The 19384-nt window shown below is 37.3% G+C and overlaps 3 protein-coding genes across 8 annotated transcripts; 1 reads left to right on the forward strand and 2 right to left on the reverse strand.

Annotated features, from left to right (window-relative positions):
- The first annotated feature begins 2316 nt into the window (after positions 1-2316).
- On the forward strand, positions 2317-5712 carry LOC124325537 (ubiquitin carboxyl-terminal hydrolase 1-like). 4 transcript variants are annotated; one of them, XM_046784433.1, is made up of 7 exons: positions 2317-2371; positions 2673-2849; positions 3108-4045; positions 4114-4475; positions 4688-5083; positions 5213-5468; positions 5541-5712. In XM_046784433.1, the coding sequence occupies exons 2-7, from the start codon at positions 2678-2680 to the stop codon at positions 5568-5570; spliced, it is 2154 nt and encodes a 717-aa protein (XP_046640389.1). In that variant the 5' UTR covers positions 2317-2371; positions 2673-2677; the 3' UTR covers positions 5571-5712. The 4 variants fall into 4 exon arrangements, with proteins under 4 accessions (XP_046640389.1, XP_046640388.1, XP_046640387.1 ...); XM_046784432.1 differs by lacking the exon at positions 2317-2371 and adding an exon at positions 2378-2601; XM_046784431.1 differs by lacking the exon at positions 2317-2371 and adding an exon at positions 2378-2564.
- Positions 5713-7198: 1486 nt separating this feature from the next.
- LOC124351639 (nucleolar transcription factor 1-like) lies at positions 7199-11850 on the reverse strand. Of its 2 annotated transcripts, none has more exons than XM_046801967.1 (17): positions 11726-11850; positions 10929-11044; positions 10783-10845; positions 10431-10562; positions 10263-10372; positions 10130-10186; positions 9954-10049; positions 9777-9884; positions 9593-9714; positions 9367-9510; positions 9173-9263; positions 8994-9091; positions 8757-8934; positions 8550-8684; positions 7863-8488; positions 7629-7800; positions 7199-7567 (listed from the first exon to the last, which is right to left on the reverse strand). In XM_046801967.1, exons 2-17 carry the CDS (start codon positions 11032-11034, stop codon positions 7385-7387), a joined length of 2421 nt encoding a protein of 806 aa, XP_046657923.1. In that variant the 5' UTR covers positions 11035-11044; positions 11726-11850; the 3' UTR covers positions 7199-7384. The 2 variants fall into 2 exon arrangements, with proteins under 2 accessions (XP_046657923.1, XP_046657912.1); XM_046801956.1 differs by having other exon boundaries at positions 10431-10565.
- A 1578-nt stretch (positions 11851-13428) lies between these two features.
- LOC124342587 (cytoplasmic aconitate hydratase-like) lies at positions 13429-19373 on the reverse strand. Of its 2 annotated transcripts, XM_046795603.1 has the most exons (21): positions 19281-19373; positions 18849-19162; positions 18688-18786; positions 18252-18564; positions 17360-17878; positions 16906-16975; positions 16617-16836; positions 16448-16542; positions 16360-16380; positions 16225-16291; positions 16066-16158; positions 15779-15996; positions 15551-15710; positions 15331-15482; positions 15082-15271; positions 14667-15022; positions 14552-14604; positions 14188-14468; positions 13949-14124; positions 13663-13738; positions 13429-13598 (listed from the first exon to the last, which is right to left on the reverse strand). In XM_046795603.1, exons 2-21 carry the CDS (start codon positions 18859-18861, stop codon positions 13564-13566), a joined length of 3207 nt encoding a protein of 1068 aa, XP_046651559.1. In that variant the 5' UTR covers positions 18862-19162; positions 19281-19373; the 3' UTR covers positions 13429-13563. The 2 variants fall into 2 exon arrangements, with proteins under 2 accessions (XP_046651559.1, XP_046651570.1); XM_046795614.1 differs by lacking the exon at positions 17360-17878.
- Positions 19374-19384: the final 11 nt, after the last annotated feature.

Below are 19384 nucleotides of genomic sequence, written 5' to 3' on the forward strand. Positions count from 1 at the left end.
AGTAATTCAGAGGAGGAAATATTACCAAGGCATAATATTCTCCTACCCTCCGAATGACGAGATAGCCCACCTCTTCAAGCCATTTTAACCGTTTTTCAATTCAATTTTAGAGTTATAATTATGTATAGTATAGAAAGACTATAAGTTAGCATCAATGTCACACATCTTTTCCTGTGTTAAAATGTAAACTATGTGGCGTTTCGTTTTTTCAGCGAGAAAAATAAAAAAAGGGGAAATATCCTTGGTGTGAAACTTTAAGAGATGGCGCTACATGTTGTACCCAAAAGGTTAAATCTATTGCCACGACATATGTCGTGGCAATCGGTCGAAACTGTCTATTGCCACGACATCTTTCGTGGCAATAAAGAGAAAATTGTCTATTGCCACGAAACGCCACGATATGCCTATACTTCCTCTCTAGTCCCTCATTTCGTGGCAATAACACGAAATTTGTCTATTGCCACGAAATAATTTTTTTTTTATTCGACATTCGCGCATGTTAGGTTAGGTTAGGTTAGGTTAGGTTAGGTTAGGTTAGGTTATTGGATGTGCGAGATTCAGGCCCAGTCATTCAGGCCCGCGTCTTACAGGCCCACCTTTTTTTTACGTGCCTTTCACAATTTAGGCGACATTCAGGCCCAAGTTTTTTTTTTATAAAATGATGGTTAAATGTTAATTTGTTTGTATAGTAATTCATTTGTTTAAAAAATACGCTTAGATAATACTAGCCTAGAAATGTAAATGTTTGCAAAGTGGTTATAGCATTCGTAATCTACACTGTAATCTAGAGTTCAATTCCTAGTTGAACCAAGTTTCTCAATTCTTCCCCATTTATCTCAAGTTTTTTACAAGCACATTTCAGCAGTGGTAGCCGAATGGTCAGCGATGAATGCCACCATACGTTAGCGTTGCGTTCGATTCTCCGTCGAGAGGGTAATTTTTTATTTGGGGATTACAACAAAGGTTGTGTTTCACGGAATAATTGACAAGTGTTGCGGGAATTATGCACGTGTAGTTTTACCCTATTTAGTAGTTTTCCTAAACATCTCCTATGGAACTTAGTACGAAAACGCATATCGTGGCAATAGACAAAAATCGTGTTATTGCCACGAAATGAGAGATCAGAGAGGAATATAGGCGTTTCGTGGCAATAGTCCAATAGACAATTTTCTCTTTATTGCCACGAAAGATGTCGTGACAATAGACAGTTTCGACCGTCGCGCCACGACATCATGTCGTGGCAATAGATCTAACCTACACAAAAAGGCATAAAAAATAAAAATTGTCAAAAGAACGAAAGTTTCTTTTGAAAAATTAACTAACGAAAGTTATAACTAGTTTCTTCTTAAAAACTAAGCAACTAATTTAAACTTAGTTAAATTACCGAAGGCACTTTGATTTTCTTCCAGAAGAAAAGACTTTTGGCGTAAACGCCAAGTTACGTCATCAGCGATTAGCCTTCAATGGCCGTTTAAAACTGGTCACTTTGAAAACCAAGTAATATCAAAGAAACTCATAATGCCTATTTAGTAATACAAAATCATTAACCAACTAAAGTCTCATTGATTTGACATTGTTTACGTCAGTAGTAAACCATTAAACCGCGATGAAAAAATCTAAAAAAGAAATAACCAATAACCTAGATTGAATTTGGGCTTGATATAAAAATAAAATAATTAACAAAACTAATAAATAATGTATCCAGTTCCACTATTAGGGGGTGCGGAACTCTTATTTCTAGAATTATGGGTACGAAAACATAAAAAAATAATGCGAAGAAATTGGTTCCTCCCAGAGATAAGGAGATGGGTGTAAAGTCTCTGTGTCTGTTTTTCGACTCTGTGTTAAGTTCTTTTTCCCCCTTCCGACGAATTCGACTGCCCTGCTCTTTTCGGCGAGCTCCGGAAGCATTTCCCAGTAGTTCTCCCCCTTCAGACCGCCCTTACCACCAAGTAAGGTAAAGCTTCCGGATATCGCCGAAAGGAGCAGGGCAGTCGAATTTGTCGGCTAGGAAGGAGGAGGGGGGGGGGAAAGTCTACTGCTGAACTTTACACAGAGTGACCCATCTTCTTATCTCTGGTTCCTCCATATTTTATCATTTGCGGAAGATTGCAACGCTGGATTTTTAACTGTTCTTAATAGTATTTCTTATCAGTAAAAAAATTAGTCCCTAAATCTCTGTATCTCAATCGTAATTATAAGTAATCGTAAGTAATATCATAATTAGTAAAAAATAACTTTTTAAATTGGGAGCAGGTTGGAAGGTGAGGTCGGATACCGGATTTGCACTTGATCCAAATAAGTATTATATCGATGTGTACATTTTGTATCGATATATTATAGAATATCGTCGTGAGTTGTGACACATCAGGTACATTTTGTTCAGTTTACATTTGATGATGCCGAATATGCTATTTCTCGTTTTACAAGTGAACCAAAAGCTTATGTAATCACACGAGTATTAACATTGACTTCGATTTGTGATAGTCCATTGATTGTTGTTTTAAAGTATTTAACATTTGAGTGTCATCACTCGTATCGGCATTCCACATGAAGTCAGTCAAGTAAGGATATGAAATATCCAAATTTTTTTCTGGAGATGTATAGCCTAGTATTTACTAAATTTTTACTATACATAAATTTAATGCCCTTGTGTATTTTGGTTTCTTAAGGCAGAATGACTGTACGTCCAAAAAATATTCTGGAGAATGAAAATTCCTCTATTTCTGTGTGCTACCAAACTTTACAAGTAGATGAGCCATCCGGAAACTTAAGCCCCCCAAACAAAAGATTAAGATTGTCACTTAAAAGACAGAAAATTGTTGGTTCGACAAATCATTCCAAAAAAGGTATAAATTCTAGATTAAAAAAAAAAAAAACTTTTTTCTATTTAAAATGATAAAATATTCTATATTTGTAGCATAATTTTTTTTTGCTCTCATTGAGAATAAAAACAAAAAAACATTGCACTAAAACTTATATTATAGATAGTAGTTGTCAGCAGTATGTAATTGTATTATAGTATAGTTATTGATAGAATAGGCAGTGAGTTTTTAACAATTGTTTTCAAATTATGTTTGATAAACAAAACTTTTTCACTTTTGCAGCATTCCCTTCAACAAGCAAAGAAAATATATCTAAAGAAATGCAGAATATTCGACCAAACTTGCTAGACCCAATGAGTTTGCATGTTTCTTACACTGGAAGTGGAATGGGCCTTATTACTCCACCCTATAGCCGTATGGATATGAATGGTGAAGTCGATATCTACGATCGGGAAAGGCCATTGAGATTAGAGCCATCATCAAATGAAAAAACCCCTCCTCTTCCACCTGTGGCAACATTATTAAATCTCGGCAACACTTGTTTTTTAAACAGTGTTTTGTACACATTGAGGTTCACTCCAGGTTTTGCTCATCTGCTGCATCATTTGGCTACTGACCTGACTGAAAAAAAGTTGCTCCTTTCAAATGGAGGCAATGAAAAAAAAATGGGATTTCTTTCATCTGGTAGTCCTGGACTAAGGACCAAGTCCTTGTCTTCCCTGACCCCATGCATCATGGACGATAACAATCTTCAAATTAATCCCGTCAAAAGGAAGACTCTCGTTCTGACCGAGCGTTTACATGAACTTCTTCAAACTTTGCATAATGCTGAACAAAAAGGTGACCTTAGTGAACCTTTTCAAGCGGATGCATTTTTACAAGCTCTGCGCGATGTGAACCCACTTTTCCAAGGAAATCAACAGCAAGATGCCCATGAACTTCTTGTTTGCTCTTTGGATTACTTACGTGAAGCGTGCCAACTAGTCGACAAAGCTCAAAACAAGTCCCTTGATGAAAACACCGAAACTGGAGTAAATGCTGAGCACAGCGCAGAATTAAGCATGAAAAGGGGCAAACAAAACTCCGAGAAGAAGAAAAAAAGTAAAAAAATGTTTCCTGATAAAGAAAAAGATGTTAAAAAAGGAAAACGGGGAGTTGGTAACAGTTCATTTCCCAACAACCCTATAAACTCTGCCTCGGACAATGACCAACTTCCAACGGTTGACAATCATTTCTTATCTCATCAAAGACGAATAATTGATTATATTTGTTCTAATTTGTGTTGCAGGTAGTTGTAGAAGAAACAAATAATTCCAGCTCAGAAACACGTGATTTTATTTCAGATAGTTTTGAAGGGGTAACCGTTCTTAGAACTACTTGCTTGGAGTGTGAATACGTCACTGAAAGAAAGGAATCATTTATGGACATTTGTGTTCCCATTACTAATGATTGCCCTTCTGGAGATGAACCGCAACAAAGTCCTTCTGCATTCTTTGCATCCACCTTGATGGAAGTGGATTTTTTACGTGACACCAATAAGTATTGGTGTGAACAGTGTGTCCGCTATAATGAGGCTCGCCGGTCAGTCCATTATGAAAAATTACCAAGACTTCTGGTTCTTCAGCTGAAACGTTTTTCCTTGTCATTTGGGTAAGTTTTGATGCTATTTCTTATTTCTACGTTATTTTTAAGTTAAATGTCGTACAAAATTTCCTTTGTTACTTCTGTATTCTTTTTCGTCGTTTTTTCTCCTTCGCCTTTTTTTTTTTTTTTTGCTTTTCATTGTTAAGTTGAAGGTCGCTTCGTATTTGAAAAAAAAATTGCTATACCAGCAGTATTTGATTAAATCATGTTGTATTCAGATCAACTGTTCACACGTCAAAAGTTAACGATTATATGCCTACCCCCATGCAATTGGACTGCTTCTGCGAACATTGCCAGGCCATTCCGGACTCGCCAATTCATTCTTACAAACTATATGCCATCATCATGCATTTGGGAGCCACCATGGCGTCCGGGCACTACGTAGCTTACACTAGAGTGTGCCCATCTGTAGCTGATTATGCTTCATGTCCTCGGGCTAAAGTTGTTCCTAGTTCGTTGTCACCCAATGCTAGCAGGACGAGCGCGGAACGGAACAGCGGCAATAGTAATAGCGGAGGAGGTATACTGCGATTTTTTAAACCCAAATCAAGCACTGCCCTAACTGCAGAATCCAACAACACTCCGGGAAACTCAACTCCTCCAACGTTGTGCAAGTACGCTGAGTTTATTTTATTTTTGCTTTTTTAACGTTTGAAATTGTTGCGATATTATTTAATCTTTAATCTTTTTTTTCTTTTTTTTTATTTATTTATTTATTTATTTTGTTTGTTAATATTATCTAGATCTATAACCTGTTGCAGTGCTAGGCCACGTAAACTCTTTCCGGAGCATACCGAAAAAGAGAAGGACAAAGAGAGCTCTGGGAGGGAGAGTCCAACTAGTGGCAGTAGTGTGAATAATACAAACATGTCCGAGGATGTGTGGCTGGAGTGTGATGACGAAGTCATTCGTGTACTGCGTATGCGGGAACTCGAGGATCTACTAAGTCGTAAACCACGAACTTCTGCCCTTACACCATACCTTTTATTTTATGTTCAGGTAAAACTAAATATTTTAATAGTAAAAACACAAGTGATCCGATTGATAGACCATCTTTGTACAATATTTCAGATAAACCAATCTGGAGCTAATGTGAAGTAGTCCCTGAACAAAGTGTTATGAGCCAGTTGAAAATTCATTTATTGCTTGCACATTTCTTTATATTAGTTGTTTTGCTATGATTTTTCCACCTTGCTTTAAATTATCTGATCAAGTGGTGTAATAAATTGTATTAAAACATTCATTTCATCACATGAGGATACGTTTTTTTTATGGATAACTTAGCAAAAATACTTCTTCAATTCAGTACAACAGTTGTTAACATGGCTATTGATTGCAAAGGTTACACTTGGGTAAAATTATTTGTCACTTTTGTTTTAGATGCATCAATCTCTTTTTTTTTCTGCCGAAAAAGTATTCCGAAAAAGTTTTCATATTTTGTTATCGTACTAGCGTTACATAAATTCAGTTTACAGGCCTTTAACTCAGTTATTTTAGTGATTTTATCCCCAAATAAATTTTAAATGAAGATTTTAAAAAAGAAAAAAAAAAGTTTAATAATTTCTGTTTCCACAAACGCTCTTAGAGACCCTTTAGTCTTATTTTAAAGAAAACGGTAACCTGAACGCCTTTTTTTTACCGTCAGGAAGCAAGCCGAAACGTATCGCGGTGGTTCTCCAGTGTGCATTTTATCTGACCTCTAATTCTATATTCTATCACTTGCGAAAGTTGCCATCGTTTCTTTTTTTTTTTTTTTTATTTTTTCGCAGCAAACACCTGTGAAAGTTCACACAGGAGAAAAGCCGCGACGCGTTTTCCATTACTCTTTTTAACGGGTGTGGGTCCGTCCGGGCCGCAGCGCCAATAGATTCGTTTTCAAAAGGAATAATAGGAAACGTTACACTACGCCGCTTGGCGTAATGTTGTGACAGCCGCTGCAATTTGTGCTCTGTGACGCCATGATGTAATGTAACTGCAACCGAAGTATGCGTATCTATTGAAACTCGTGCTACGCGTAAGTCAGTAAGTCTTGTCTTATTTCTGGTCCGAAACTGTATTTGATTGTGTGTACTTTTGTCGTGGTACTGTCCCGTCAGGTCCCTGTTGGTTATCTCAGTCGGGATAGGTTCAGCTCTTAAATTCAATTTGCTTAAAATCAACTTTGAACTACATTTGAGGAAAGATCTGCATCTGATAAGTGATTACTTTGGAATTTTTTTACTCTGTTAAATTTAGGAAAAGATTCTTATACGATAAGATCTTATTGCTATCTCAGAAACAGCTGGGGTGGTTTAATTACTTTTAACTTAATTAACTTCATGTGCACTATTCCTGTGATCATTGAGAGACTCCACTAAAATCAATTGAGCGCTTTGGGAATGCCCTTAGTCGAACTGTACAACCAAAATTCCTGGAGAGAATCGTTGATGCATCCTACTCATATTTTCTCGCGGTAGAAGATAGTAATCTCTCGGCTGGGTGGAGGGATGGAATTGGGTGTTCGTACGCGGCTAACTAGTGTGAGAGCAAGGCAGAATTTCGGGCAGAGACCGTCGAGTGCTATTTTAGTATTGCATTGGGCACAGTAGCGATATTCTTCCCACTTAGAATCGCCATTGATGGACGAATCGGATTGAGGAAAAGTTAATTTTAGAACTGAATCATTTTATTGAAACTGTGAGAGCGACTAAATACATTCAACATATACTAGTCGGTCCCCTTTTTTAAAAAAATTAAGCACATAAAACCTTCAAAGAATTTCCTAGTTACCCATTTCTAGATTATGAATGAACGGATGTTCAACACCAATTTGACGACCACTAACTTAGTATTGATAGGCACTTCACGAAGTTTGTAAGTTGGTGAAACATTTTACACTTCAATTAAACACTTTCAGTGGTGCATTTTCAGCCGGTTTAGTCTTCGTCCGAGGATATTTGGGGGTCATCGTCGTCAGAGCAGGCGCCACTTGTTTGATCTTCATTTGAACTAGTCGGTTCAGATTCTTCGTCAGAACTTTCTTTAACTTCATCCTCCTGATCCCGAGCACGATTCTTCATAATTGTGCGATAAGATCTAAGTTCGGCTGGATTCAATGTCTAAATACAAAATTCGATTAGTTAGAAATCAGCATATAAAAAAGTGGACACTTGAATTTACCCTGATGAATTTTTCAAATTCAAAAACATAGTCTTTATGCTTCTTTTTGTGTTCTTCAATGCACTTCTTCTTCTGTTTCTCAGACACCTTTCCCCAAAGAACATCAATTTCAGCAGGAGTAAGATTGCCCAATTTGGAATGATGCGTCATAACGTAATAAGCAGCAGCACTCCTAGTAATGAAAAATTATTCAATGGTACCGTCACTCTACAATACAACAGAAGTTTTAATTACGCTGGTGGTTTAAGTGGTTCAGTCATCTTCTCTGCTTTGAACAACAATTGATTAGCCGCCAAAGTAGGGGATTTCAGTGTTTTTGAAGCTCCTTTCTCTGTTGATGACTTCACATTGGCATTCAAAGATGGTTTGATTTTCGAAGGTGATTTCGCAGATTTAGAATCAGCATTTGCCGCGGATCTTTTGGACGGCGAATCACTTGAACGCTCTGGGGATTTTAAAGTTGCGGAAGTGGGCTTGACAGTTTTCTTTGAGGTCTCGGATGCCTTTGAATTTTTTGATTTCAACGTACTGGACGCTGACTTTTTACTTGTTGCAGACATTTCATTTTTTGACTTTTGAGCCATATTTCCATAGACCTTCTTTTTTTCTTCGCTAAGTTTGGCGAATTCTTTAGCCATTAATCTTGTGAGTTCTTGTTTGGTCAGCTTGGGATGTTTAGAGGAGTACTTATCCATATTGGAATTGCAAAACATTTGAAGTGAAGAATTTGGCTTTTGAATAGTGGTCTTGGGGGGGATTTCTAAATCCTCCTCATCACTATCTACATCTTCCTCACTCTCCACTTCTGATGAGGAACCAACATCAGCAGCTGTACCAATTTTCGGTTTCTTACCCGCCGGCTGAAAAAAAAAAATCATATTTAATATGGTTGAAGGGTAAAAAATTCAATTTCAGCATTACCTGTCCATCTTCAGTCTTTTTGGCAGCCATTCGTTTCAGATTTTTCCCTACAGAACTTAACAGTTCTGCATTTCGCTGTTCAGGAGTCAGAGTTTCAAGATAAGAGGCATACTTCATTTTGTAAGCGTAATTCATCTGTAAGAATGATATCAAGACAGGAAACAATTATAACTTTTCTCTGATTAACATTGTTTTAATAAATATTACTTGTGTAGCTTTGTCATTGTATGAAGTCTTGTCTTCATCACTTAATTCCTTCCAGAGTCTTGATATTTCAGTCATCCTTTCTTTAGTCTCAAACTGCTTCAAAGAATTGCTCGAGAGAAGTTTTTTGGAAAATAAACTATATCCAGAGTTTGGTGGTTTATCTGGTTTGCCCTCATTCCTTGAACATGAAATCTATTAAAGTCAGTGAACAAAATTTGTTTAATTATAAATAATCACTTGTGTTTGATCTGTAATTCATCTTTGGTCAACAGACTCAATTTCTTTGCTGGGACATCAACATCTGGGTGCTGCATTTTAAATTTTTCCATCTCCTCCTACAGAAACAAATGCACAATCCTGACGCTGTAATTGTGATCTGGAAAATCCAGAGAATGTTGCAGGAAATAAGAACTTACATTAAACTCAGGTTCTTGTTCCAGAGCTTGATATATCCACTTTAGTTTTTGTTTATCCTTCAATTCCTTGTAGGCATCTCTACATTTCTCTCTGGAATGAAAGAATAATACACAAACAAATGTAATTCGAATGAAGATTTGTTGAGAATCATGCCAAATTAAAGTTAATTTTCATAGTGCATAAAATGTCAAACCTGGCTTCAGTTAATGACATTCCTTCACCCACAAATTTTGGCATCTTTTCATCACTAAATAGTTTGAACGGTGTAGGGGGTTTAGGAGGAACTGCCTTAGAAGTTTGTTTAGATTTTGGTAATATATAGTCTGGGTGAGCATCCCTGTAAAATAATAAGGCAGAATATATTTTGTTTTTAATTTATGGATTAGAAATAATTTTGGTTAATATTAGAAAAATATTACATAAACTTCTTCATCTTCTCTTGATACGCTTCTTTCTCTTTTTCCGCCAGTTCTGAATACTTTGTTTTCTTCCGATCGCTTAGTTCATGATACATTTTGGCAATAATTTTGCTCAACTCCGTCTAGTGATAAAACAAATTATGTCAATAAAATATCCAGAGGTTTTACTACCTATTTTTTATACCATTCCAAGCCCTGGTTGTTTCTCCAAAACAGCATCTTTCTGTTCCATGTAGAACAACATGTAGGAAGTTAGTGGTTTTTTAGGCTGATCAGGATGCTTCTGGTTATTCTATAAATTAAAAACCGCCGAAAAAATTGTGAGGCAATGCTTAGATTAATAAACTTAGTTAAAAACTACCTTTCCGCCTTTGTTAAAGTTATACCAAGGTCTATCTACCCAAGATGCAGCATCTTCTAAAACTTCGGCAAGGATCCGATAATGTCTCAAATGAGTCTATCGAAAAAAATTTGTTACTTTATGATTAAAAAAAGTGACGTCTTTCGAACATAAATTTCCCAACATCGTTTACTTACTTGAACATGTAACCATCGATTTTTACATTGTTCTGCAGAATAATCTTGAAATTTAATCTGAAATTAGAGGACATTTGTCAGGTAAGCTCATTGGAATATTCTTCACAAACTTGGAATTACTAAAATAACTTACGGAATCCCAATTTAAGTGGTTCACACGCGATTCGTACTTCATAGCATCTTCTTTCGGACATGCTTTTCGGATACGCTTGAAAAGCTCGAAGTCGTCACTCTTAGGCCATGCTATAATTAGAGAATAATGACACGTTGCTCAACACAACAGCATTTTCAGTTTTATTACGTAAAGGGGTCCCATTTTTTTCTTCGCCCTCATCCTCGTCGTCTTCTTCCACTTCGTCATCTATTTCTTCGTCACCATCTTCTTTCTCTTCCTCCTCATCTTCTCTTTCTTCGTCATCTTCGTCTTCGGGCTCTACTGTAAAAAATAAAAAAAAAAGATTACATAACATGTTTATAGTAAATACACAAACAATTTCTATACTTAGTGGGATAAAAATAATTTAGAAATTGTTACATAGTCAAAACATCTAACTGATTATTACTAATATAATTGTAAAACGGGTGATGGTGGTTCACTTGTTACTACAACCGTATTGGGCGTACGTTAAATAAAAAAATTATTGAAATAGTACCAAGAGGTGAATTTGAATGTTCATCTGGTATTGGACTGGAAGGTACTTTGGGCTTTTTAGAACCTAAGAAAATGACAAGATAGCAAGTATTAACAACAAAAACAAATCTAGTTGTAAAACTGATAATAATTAAAAATGTCACCGACCTTTATTCTTTCGCGCCATTGCAGAAGAGGTTGATGAAGTCGATGCAACAACCTTATCTTCAAGATTTTTGGTTTTCGACGTTTTTGGTTTTCTTTCGTTTGCCATTATAACAGATCTGAAATGTAAAAAAAAAATCGTTGAGACAACACTTAGACTTGGATAACAGGGTGACCGTTTTTAAAGAGCGAAGTCGACGGAAGTCGATCGATAAAGCAGTATTTTATTAATCAAAAGCATTTGCATAATTCAATGAAAAACTTAAGGACTAAACTTAACTTTAAAGTCACTATTGGTACTACAAAAACATAAGCAAATTACTGCGAATGTTAAAACATGCGCGGTCATTGGCGAGGGACTCTCATACGAGGCCGACAAGATGAGCCCGGAGACCCGCCATGTTTTCATGGAAACCTCGCTTGACGCTTCAGCCACTTATTCCAGAAATTCGAATGGCCATGCCACATACAATAAAACATCATAACACAGTTAATGATTTCATCAGATGGGAGAGAGGAAACAAAATAAATGTTTTCTGTAACTAAAAATGCACGAAACAGATTTTGTAGAGTTTCACATGAGCGACTTCGTCGATTCCAAGAGCCGGCCATGTGCCTTCGAATCTGGGCCAGAGTGACCGTTTTTTGCCGGAGCTATCGGCAAGTCCCATGGCTACGTTTTTCGACCAGATAGCAAAGATTTTTTTATCTTCAAGACTTGCAATTTTAGTCTACACGTTAATGGATAAATTTCAACAACAGAAACTATCCACAGAAAATAATAATAACGTTAAACTTACCAGAAATTGAAGAGACAAACTAACGCGTCAGACGTAAACTCTGACGAGAATGCACAGTGAATGTAGAAACTGAAAGCCTGAAAGGAACGCTATCTCCCCTCGAACTCGCTCCTCTTTTTTGTACGCTTGAAACAGGTATGACTTTACTGCCACCTAGCGACCATACTGTAAATCATATGAATTTCAGAATTTGATGTGTTCATTTGAATTTGAATCGTAACGTTATAATAATACAATAAATTATAATTATATTAATAATACAATACACCACATGATCATCCATCATTCAATTATTTAATATTAAATGCTTTTATTACATGTATTTATAATTCATAACTTCAAATTGTTAGGTAGTCTTTAAATTTTATCTCTTTATCGCCACCATGTGAAAATTCCGCTCTGAAGGCTTCTGACCGCCGTTAAAAGCGATAAGACTGATTGTATTTGAGCCAAACTAATTCCGTTGAAACTCGTCACACTTATAACGTGATGTATGGATGTCTCTTATATATGGTTATAGTTTCTTTTTCTGTATTGTGTTCTTGTGTGTCTGTTGTTTGGTTTGTCCCGACAGTCCTGGACTCCTGTCAGTCTAAAACTCTGTTGGTGCTGGGTAGTATAGGGCTTGGGACGGTTCAAGATTCAATTCTGGTCTAAACTTTACTGATTCAACTCTGATTTAACTCTGTGTAAAATCGTGAACTCTGATTCAATCATTCGAAAAATATTTCTATTAAAACTGGCACAATTATTTTGATTCTCTAATCAAATCTTCTATTGTTAAAACTCTGAAATCACAAATCTTCTGGAAGGAGACTTGGGCCTGGTAGACGCAATTAATTGTCTATGATCGATGTGGAATAAGGTTCTTTAAGTGGGCGACCGTAACGGCACAAGAGCCGATCTCTACTCTAACAGGCTACAGCTGGTCCACCATTGATTGCTTGTCTTGGTAGATACTCGGGTGCTAAAGAATCCTCGTGTTTGGAAAAACTACCGAATCCATTCCCGGAATACTTTCCTGCCTTTGAAATTACTTGGCTCTTCTAAGCTAAGGCTAAATAATGGCTCCGCTTTGAAATTGCAGATTCACTTTCGAATTCTAATTCGGTATTCAAGCCACCGGGTACGTCCGCTTAAAATTCTACGAAATCTTAACCTCACAGCTACGGCCGGCTACGGCCGAGAGACAATTTATTTTCCCGCTTAACAGCGGCAGAAGGATGCGCCTAGGCGTAATTCTTCAACTAACTGTACTTGCTATTTGCCAACCTGGCCTAAGTCTCCTTCCTACCACCCGGCCAATAGACTAATTCCAGAGTTTATAGAATACTAGAGGATTTGAGAAGATTTCGAATTCCGTAAACCGCAATACTTTAAGATATGTCCTAATCTAATATACGTAAAATTATTCAACCCAGCTCAAAGATTATAACCAGTCCTATCACAATTACTAACGGTACGAGGCTGCGAGCGAATAACCACCCGACACCAGAGATTATAACCGACATAAATTATAGGGACAAACCGTAGAACCTTTCACACAGTACAAAAAGTGAAACCAAATAAAGAGACAACTTACAAGTGTGACGATTTTCAAAGGAATAACTTGTGTAAAATATAATTCGACATTTGGAATTGATTAGATCGCAACCATAACTCATTCTCACGATTGTAGCAATGCATTTAACTGATGATGAAAATAATTTTTCTTGTATATTATAACCGCTTAGACATAAAGATAAGAAAATAACAAAACTAAAAAGTGAGCAATTTTATCCCAAAAACCAATCCAAACAATCAAAAGTTGGATATTACATCACTCAGTAAAGCTCTGTTCAGGCAAGCTTTCTAACCATATAGTTTAGAATGCCTAGGTTCAAGAAAAGATGAATTAGACTAAAGGTCATTTATTAGCAATGTTATACTTATCTTACCTCTGTTTATGAAATAGGCAAGTTCCACTTCAGTATCAATTCTCAGCTGTGTCTGAAAACTGCCACTTTCACCAACCTGTTATAAATGTAAAAATTATAAATAAAAATTATAAAGTCGTATTTTGGTTTACATGCAAATGTAAAGCAAAACAAAAAGCAATTTAAAAAAAAAGCAACAAAAAACAAACAAAAAACAAACAAAAGAACAAAAACAAAAAACAAACGAACACCCCCCCCCACCCCCCAAAAAAACAAACAAAAAAATAATGAAAATTTAAAACAGTACCTGAACTTCAACTAATTGGCCCGGTTTAATATCGGCGTGAATATTGATAGTAAATTTTTCCCTTCCAGTGAGACCAAGAGATTTGGCTTGCTGTCCCTCAAGAAATTGCAATGGGAGGATCCCCATTCCAACTAAATTCGATCGATGGATCCGCTCAAAAGATTCCGCAATAACGGCTACCATGCACAATTAAATGTCAGATGAACTATTAAACAATTATTTGAGAATCTATGGCATACCAGTTATTCCAAGTTTCCATGGACCTTTTGCTGCCCAATCGCGGGAAGAGCCCGTACCGTATTCTTTTCCCGCTAAAACAATTAAATTGCATTTATCTTTACGATAGCGCTCGGCAGCATCGAATATGTCCATTTCTTCTCCTGATGGAATGTGAATAGTGCGCGGACCAGGTTTGGACACTAAATTATTAATTAGACGAATGTTTGCAAAAGTTCCACGAGCCATGATTTCATCGTTTCCGCGACGAGCTCCATACGAATTGAATTCTCGCGGAGACAACCTAAATATGGCATGGGTACCCATGAAAATGTTATTACAATTTACAATCACCTTGATATAGTGAAATAAACATTGAATTTTTACCCGCGAGCAGCTAAATATCGAGCAGCAGGGCTATTGCGTGCAATGCTGCCAGCCTATAAACAATTGTTCTTTAATGGTACCTATTACAACAAAATTTAGAAACTCTATGAAATACCGGAGAAATGTGATCGGTTGTAACAGAGTCGCCCAGAAAAAGCAGAGCATGAGCTTCTTTAATACTCTGGATCGAAGGAATGTCCTTGGTCATGTCGTCAAAAAATGGTGGTTTTTTAATGTACGTCGAAGATTCATTCCATGGATAAAGATCGTATTGGGGAGCTTCAAGCTTGTTCCATGAGTCACTTCCTTTAGTGATACGAGAATAGACTTGCTGAAACATGGCAGGAATAACGAACTGCTGTTCGACAGCTTGGATTTCTTTCCGGGTTGGATAAATGTCTCGTAAAAAGACGGGCTTATTATCCGGAGAATAACCGAGCGGCTGAATTTCAAAGTCAATATCAACCGTCCCTAAATAATTGCACATTTAATATCATTTGAATTAAACTTTTACTTATTTAAGATTTTACCTGCGATGGCATATGCCACGACTAACAATGGAGACGCTAGATAGTTAGCTCGAGTATTTGGATGTATCCTGCCTTCGAAATTCCGGTTGCCGGACAAAATACCGCAGCATACCAGGTCGTTCTTCTCAATAGCTTCCACTACGGATTCAGGAAGCGGACCACTATTTCCGATGCAAGTCATACATCCATACTAATAAAATTAATTGTTACTCGTTCGCTATTTTATAAGAAGCCGATCAAATATCTTACTCCAACAATATTGAATCCTAGTTTTTCTAAAGCCGGAATAACTCCCGACTCCTTCAAGTAGTACGTGACAACACCACTCCCAGGAGATAACGACGTCTTTATATAAGGTGCAACCTCTAATCCCGCTTCAACAGCTTTTTTGGCCAAAAGCCCTGGAGGTGGAGGAGGGAAACATCGAGTTTAATGTTTGAATATATGAATGAAAACACGTTTGACTTACCGGCCCCCAGCATAACAGATGGATTACTGGTATTAGTGCAGCTCGTTATTGCGGCAATAACCACGGAACCATGCCGAAGAGTATACGTTGATCCTTCATATTCAAAAGATGCGCTCGCGTTCAACTTTTCTTCCGCAATACCGAATCCTTTGAAACCAACCTAATGTAAATAATAACGAAACCTTTTACACATTTCTGCAAAGAAAAGAGAAATTGCACAACACCTACCTTACTACTTAAGCATTGACTGAAGTCTAATTTGAAGTCTGATTGAGCAATACGATCTTGTGGACGCTTAGGACCAGAGAGTGATGGAACGACTGTGCTCAGATCAAGTTCGTAAATTTGAGTAAAAACGGGATCCTGAGCACTGTTATTAAAATCTCTGAACATGCTGGCAGCCTTCATATATGATTCAACGTAAGCAACTTGTTCCGCCGATCGATCTTAGGAGGAAAACAAAATTAGATTTTTCAGTAAAAATATTGACAGAGAAAAGTGCCATGATAAATTACTCGTCTGCCGTAGGTATGCGATTGTTTTCTCGTCAACGGGAAAATAACCAACTGTTGCTCCATATTCAGGGCACATGTTACTGATCGTTGCACCTACAGAAAACATAAATTAATAAAGAAGAACTGCACACGACAGCAAAAACAAGAAAAATTACGCACGGTCGGCAATTGACAGTTCATTAACACCAGGCCCGAAAAATTCCACAAACTTGCCGACCACGCCAACCTACGTCAATACATTATTGTTTAATATATCAAATTGATGCAAGGACCCATAAAAATTTGTATAACAACCTGGCGGAGATGTTTCGTGACCTACAACAGAAAATTGCACGTCAATTACATTGAAAAGAATACACATTTACTTTATCGTTGTACATACAGTCAGGACAACATCAGTGGATGTAGCCAATTGGCTCAAATGCCCAGTAATCCGGTATCCAATGACCTGAGGCAAAACCATTGAAATAGCTTGTCCTGCACGCAATTCAATGAAAATAGATTTGTAGAAACAAGTAAACAAGTAGATCTTTAACAGTTAGTGTAAAAACCTAGCATAACCGCTTCAGCTTCAATGCCTCCAACTCCCCATCCGACGACTCCTAACCCGTTAATCATGGTCGTATGCGAATCTGTTCCAACAACCGAGTCGGGATAAAGAAGGCCATCTTTGTCGAAGACAACGCGAGCGAGATATTCCAAGTTCACTTGATGAACGATGCCCGATCCCGGCGGAACTACGATCATATTCTTGAAGCTTTGAGCACCCCACTAGCAAAAAGAAGAGTATGACCAATGTTAGTATGGCAGCGAATAATGGCAAAAATGGCAAGAAAATACTTTCAAGAAGGCGAAACGCTCCTTGTTGCGTTCAAACTCCAAATCTTGATTTTTCTCCAACGCGTCTGACCTAAAAACATTAGAAATGTGACGTGTATTAATTGGTTTAACACGACTATGAAAATACGGAGAATACGGAGGTATTTGACTATTTGAATGAATTAAAAAAGAAAAAAAAAAAAAGGAAAAACAAAACACTGATAATAATGAAGTACACAATTTTTCCCGTGAGCGCCAGAAGTACTTGAAATCATAACAACATGCCAGTTAATTGAACAGGGAACGCGGAAATATATCGCACATGTAATCTGCCTGGACATATATTCCATTCCTTCAAGCTCGGCGATCATCAAATTTCAAACACGATTTCAATGAACGCTCATTCACATCGACTGCTTTGACGAAAATACACTTTGACGGAGGTGATATCATAAAAGAACAACGTGGAACTAACCACAAAGAGGGAATGTGATGGAACGGGCAAAGTCGGTCCGTCAAAGTCTGGCAAAGTCGGTCCGGAATCGGGATTCCCGACAAACTGAGACATTTGTCAAGGTTTTTTTTGGTTTCTTCGACTTTAAGACACGGGGCTTCGATGACGCTCGCCGCGGAGAGCAAGCAGGTCACGCCATCGCAATGATGTCCACACATAGTCCGAATAGGCGAGACACGTCTTCGTAGAACACTAGATCCCGATCCTTTGTTCACACTTCTGGTAAAAGCCGGTGGTTGTTCGATAGAATGACAAGATTTCGTGGTACGATTCGCCATCTCACCAGTCCAATGAGGAGTGCCCCGCCCACCAATCGTATCATTGGTATTCGAAGAGTCGACTTTCAGATTTACGAAAACTGGTAAGCGATGGCGTGCCGCATGAGACATCAAGCTACCGTAAGCCGGAGTGTCTTCTAAATCTAGAACTCGCTGAGTGGGCGGGCATCCGAAGTCTGTAGCTGCTGCTGTGTCTTTTGCACTGAATGTGACCATGTATGATTGGTATTGTATGATTGACAATTAAACCTCAACATTTCCAACACATATTCAATTGTGATTTCTGAGAGAATTTCAGAAGCAAGTTGTTAAAGTTAAGTAATCAATAAAATTATGCATCAATAACAGTAAACTAGACCAAAACCACAGCAGTCACGCAAAATGCCCCAAAAGTAATTTTAAAACAATATTGAACTGCATCATTATTATGAGGAAGTATTTGACCAATGAAATTCTAAAAGTGATCCACAATGAAATTTTTAAGTGTCTCATTAAATTAGAGTCAATTTAAGAAACAACCCATTTTTTTTTTTTTTTTTTTTACAACTGTGGTCTTTGTAGAAAATGCTGCTTACCTGCGGGAAAAGTCAACTTGAACTGAGTGATCAATCACCAGGTCTGCAGGGCATATTGGATTGATGGTCAAAGGGTTTCCCCCAAATTGATTTACAGCATCTCTCATGGCAGCAAAATCCACGAGAGCAGGAACCCCAGTGAAATCTTGTAAGATAACTCTAGAAGGTTTGAATGAAACCTCAATTGTCTCTTCACTCTTTTGATGAAGTTCCCAGTTATATATCTTTTCAACATCTTCTTTGGTAATGTGAAAACCATCACAATTCCGAACTCCAGACTCAAGTAAAATTCGGATAGAAAAGGGCAATTTATCTAAATTAAAAATATACACAACCATGACAATATTAACTGGACTTGTTAAATGAAATTAACATGTTTAACAGCGACTAAAAAGTTGAGTATGCAAGCCATGAAAAAGACATGATTGAAATTTACCGTATTTTTCTGGGTCAACGCTTCGGAGATTGAAGTAAGAATATGCTTTGTCATTGACAGACAGTGTACACTTGGCAGTATTATATGGATTTGCCATATCTGAAAGATATTACTTTTCTTTAAAATTTCGTGATATTGCAAAGAGTTAAATTAAACTTCACCTCTATTCTCCATTTTGCTCCAGAACTCCAAAAGGCGTAATATCTGTTAGAGAAATGACGTCAAATTCCTTTTTTCTACGTTTGACACGTCCACTCGATACAGACTCAAGGGATGAGCTGAGCTCTGTTACGCCTTCTAGCTTCTTCAAAATATTTTGTCGACTTGTTTAGTTATCTCGCTCTTGTGCAAGGCGATTCCACAGCTGACCAGCTTCTCAAGGTTCTCAAAAGAACGACGAAGAAGGCCAACGGCCTCACATGCCAGTGGTTACTTTGGTACAGCCATCTACGGGAATCGTATTTAACTGCAATGTCTAAAAAATAAATACAAAAAACCAACGCCTTAATTTTAATAATAATAAATGCACAATAGTAGATTATGATGGCGTAATATTCTTTTAAAATTTTGTAAGCAAGAAGAAGTATAGTTACAAGTGATACGAAAGACTTAAGGAATGAGAGATTATTAATTATTTGCACCCATAACAGCCGTATGCACTTGGCTAACTGGGCGGTTTGCGTTTTAGTCCACTACT

Source organism: Daphnia pulicaria, chromosome 1 (genome assembly GCF_021234035.1).
Source record: "Daphnia pulicaria isolate SC F1-1A chromosome 1, SC_F0-13Bv2, whole genome shotgun sequence".
Classification (NCBI taxonomy): domain Eukaryota; kingdom Metazoa; phylum Arthropoda; class Branchiopoda; order Diplostraca; family Daphniidae; genus Daphnia; species Daphnia pulicaria.

Excerpts from the sequence above, each read along its gene's own strand:
- LOC124342587 (XM_046795603.1), bottom strand. Across the intron at positions 16,159-16,224 it reads TGAACTGTCAATTGCCGACC|GTGCAACGATCAGTAACATG; the intron begins GTGCGTAATTTT and ends TGTTTTCTGTAG. Across the intron at positions 14,469-14,551 it reads CGATATTTAGCTGCTCGCGG|GTTGTCTCCGCGAGAATTCA; the intron begins GTAAAAATTCAA and ends TGCCATATTTAG.
- LOC124351639 (XM_046801956.1), bottom strand. The coding sequence starts at position 11,034 with ATGGCAAACGAAAGAAAACCAAAAACGTCGAAAACCAAAAATCTTGAA. Across the intron at positions 10,566-10,782 it reads ACATTCAAATTCACCTCTTG|TAGAGCCCGAAGACGAAGAT; the intron begins GTACTATTTCAA and ends TATTTTTTACAG. Across the intron at positions 9,264-9,366 it reads ATGTCATTAACTGAAGCCAG|AGAGAAATGTAGAGATGCCT; the intron begins GTTTGACATTTT and ends CTTTCATTCCAG.
- LOC124325537 (XM_046784433.1), top strand. The coding sequence starts at position 2,678 with ATGACTGTACGTCCAAAAAATATTCTGGAGAATGAAAATTCCTCTATT. Across the intron at positions 2,850-3,107 it reads GACAAATCATTCCAAAAAAG|CATTCCCTTCAACAAGCAAA; the intron begins GTATAAATTCTA and ends TCACTTTTGCAG. Across the intron at positions 4,476-4,687 it reads CGTTTTTCCTTGTCATTTGG|ATCAACTGTTCACACGTCAA; the intron begins GTAAGTTTTGAT and ends TGTTGTATTCAG.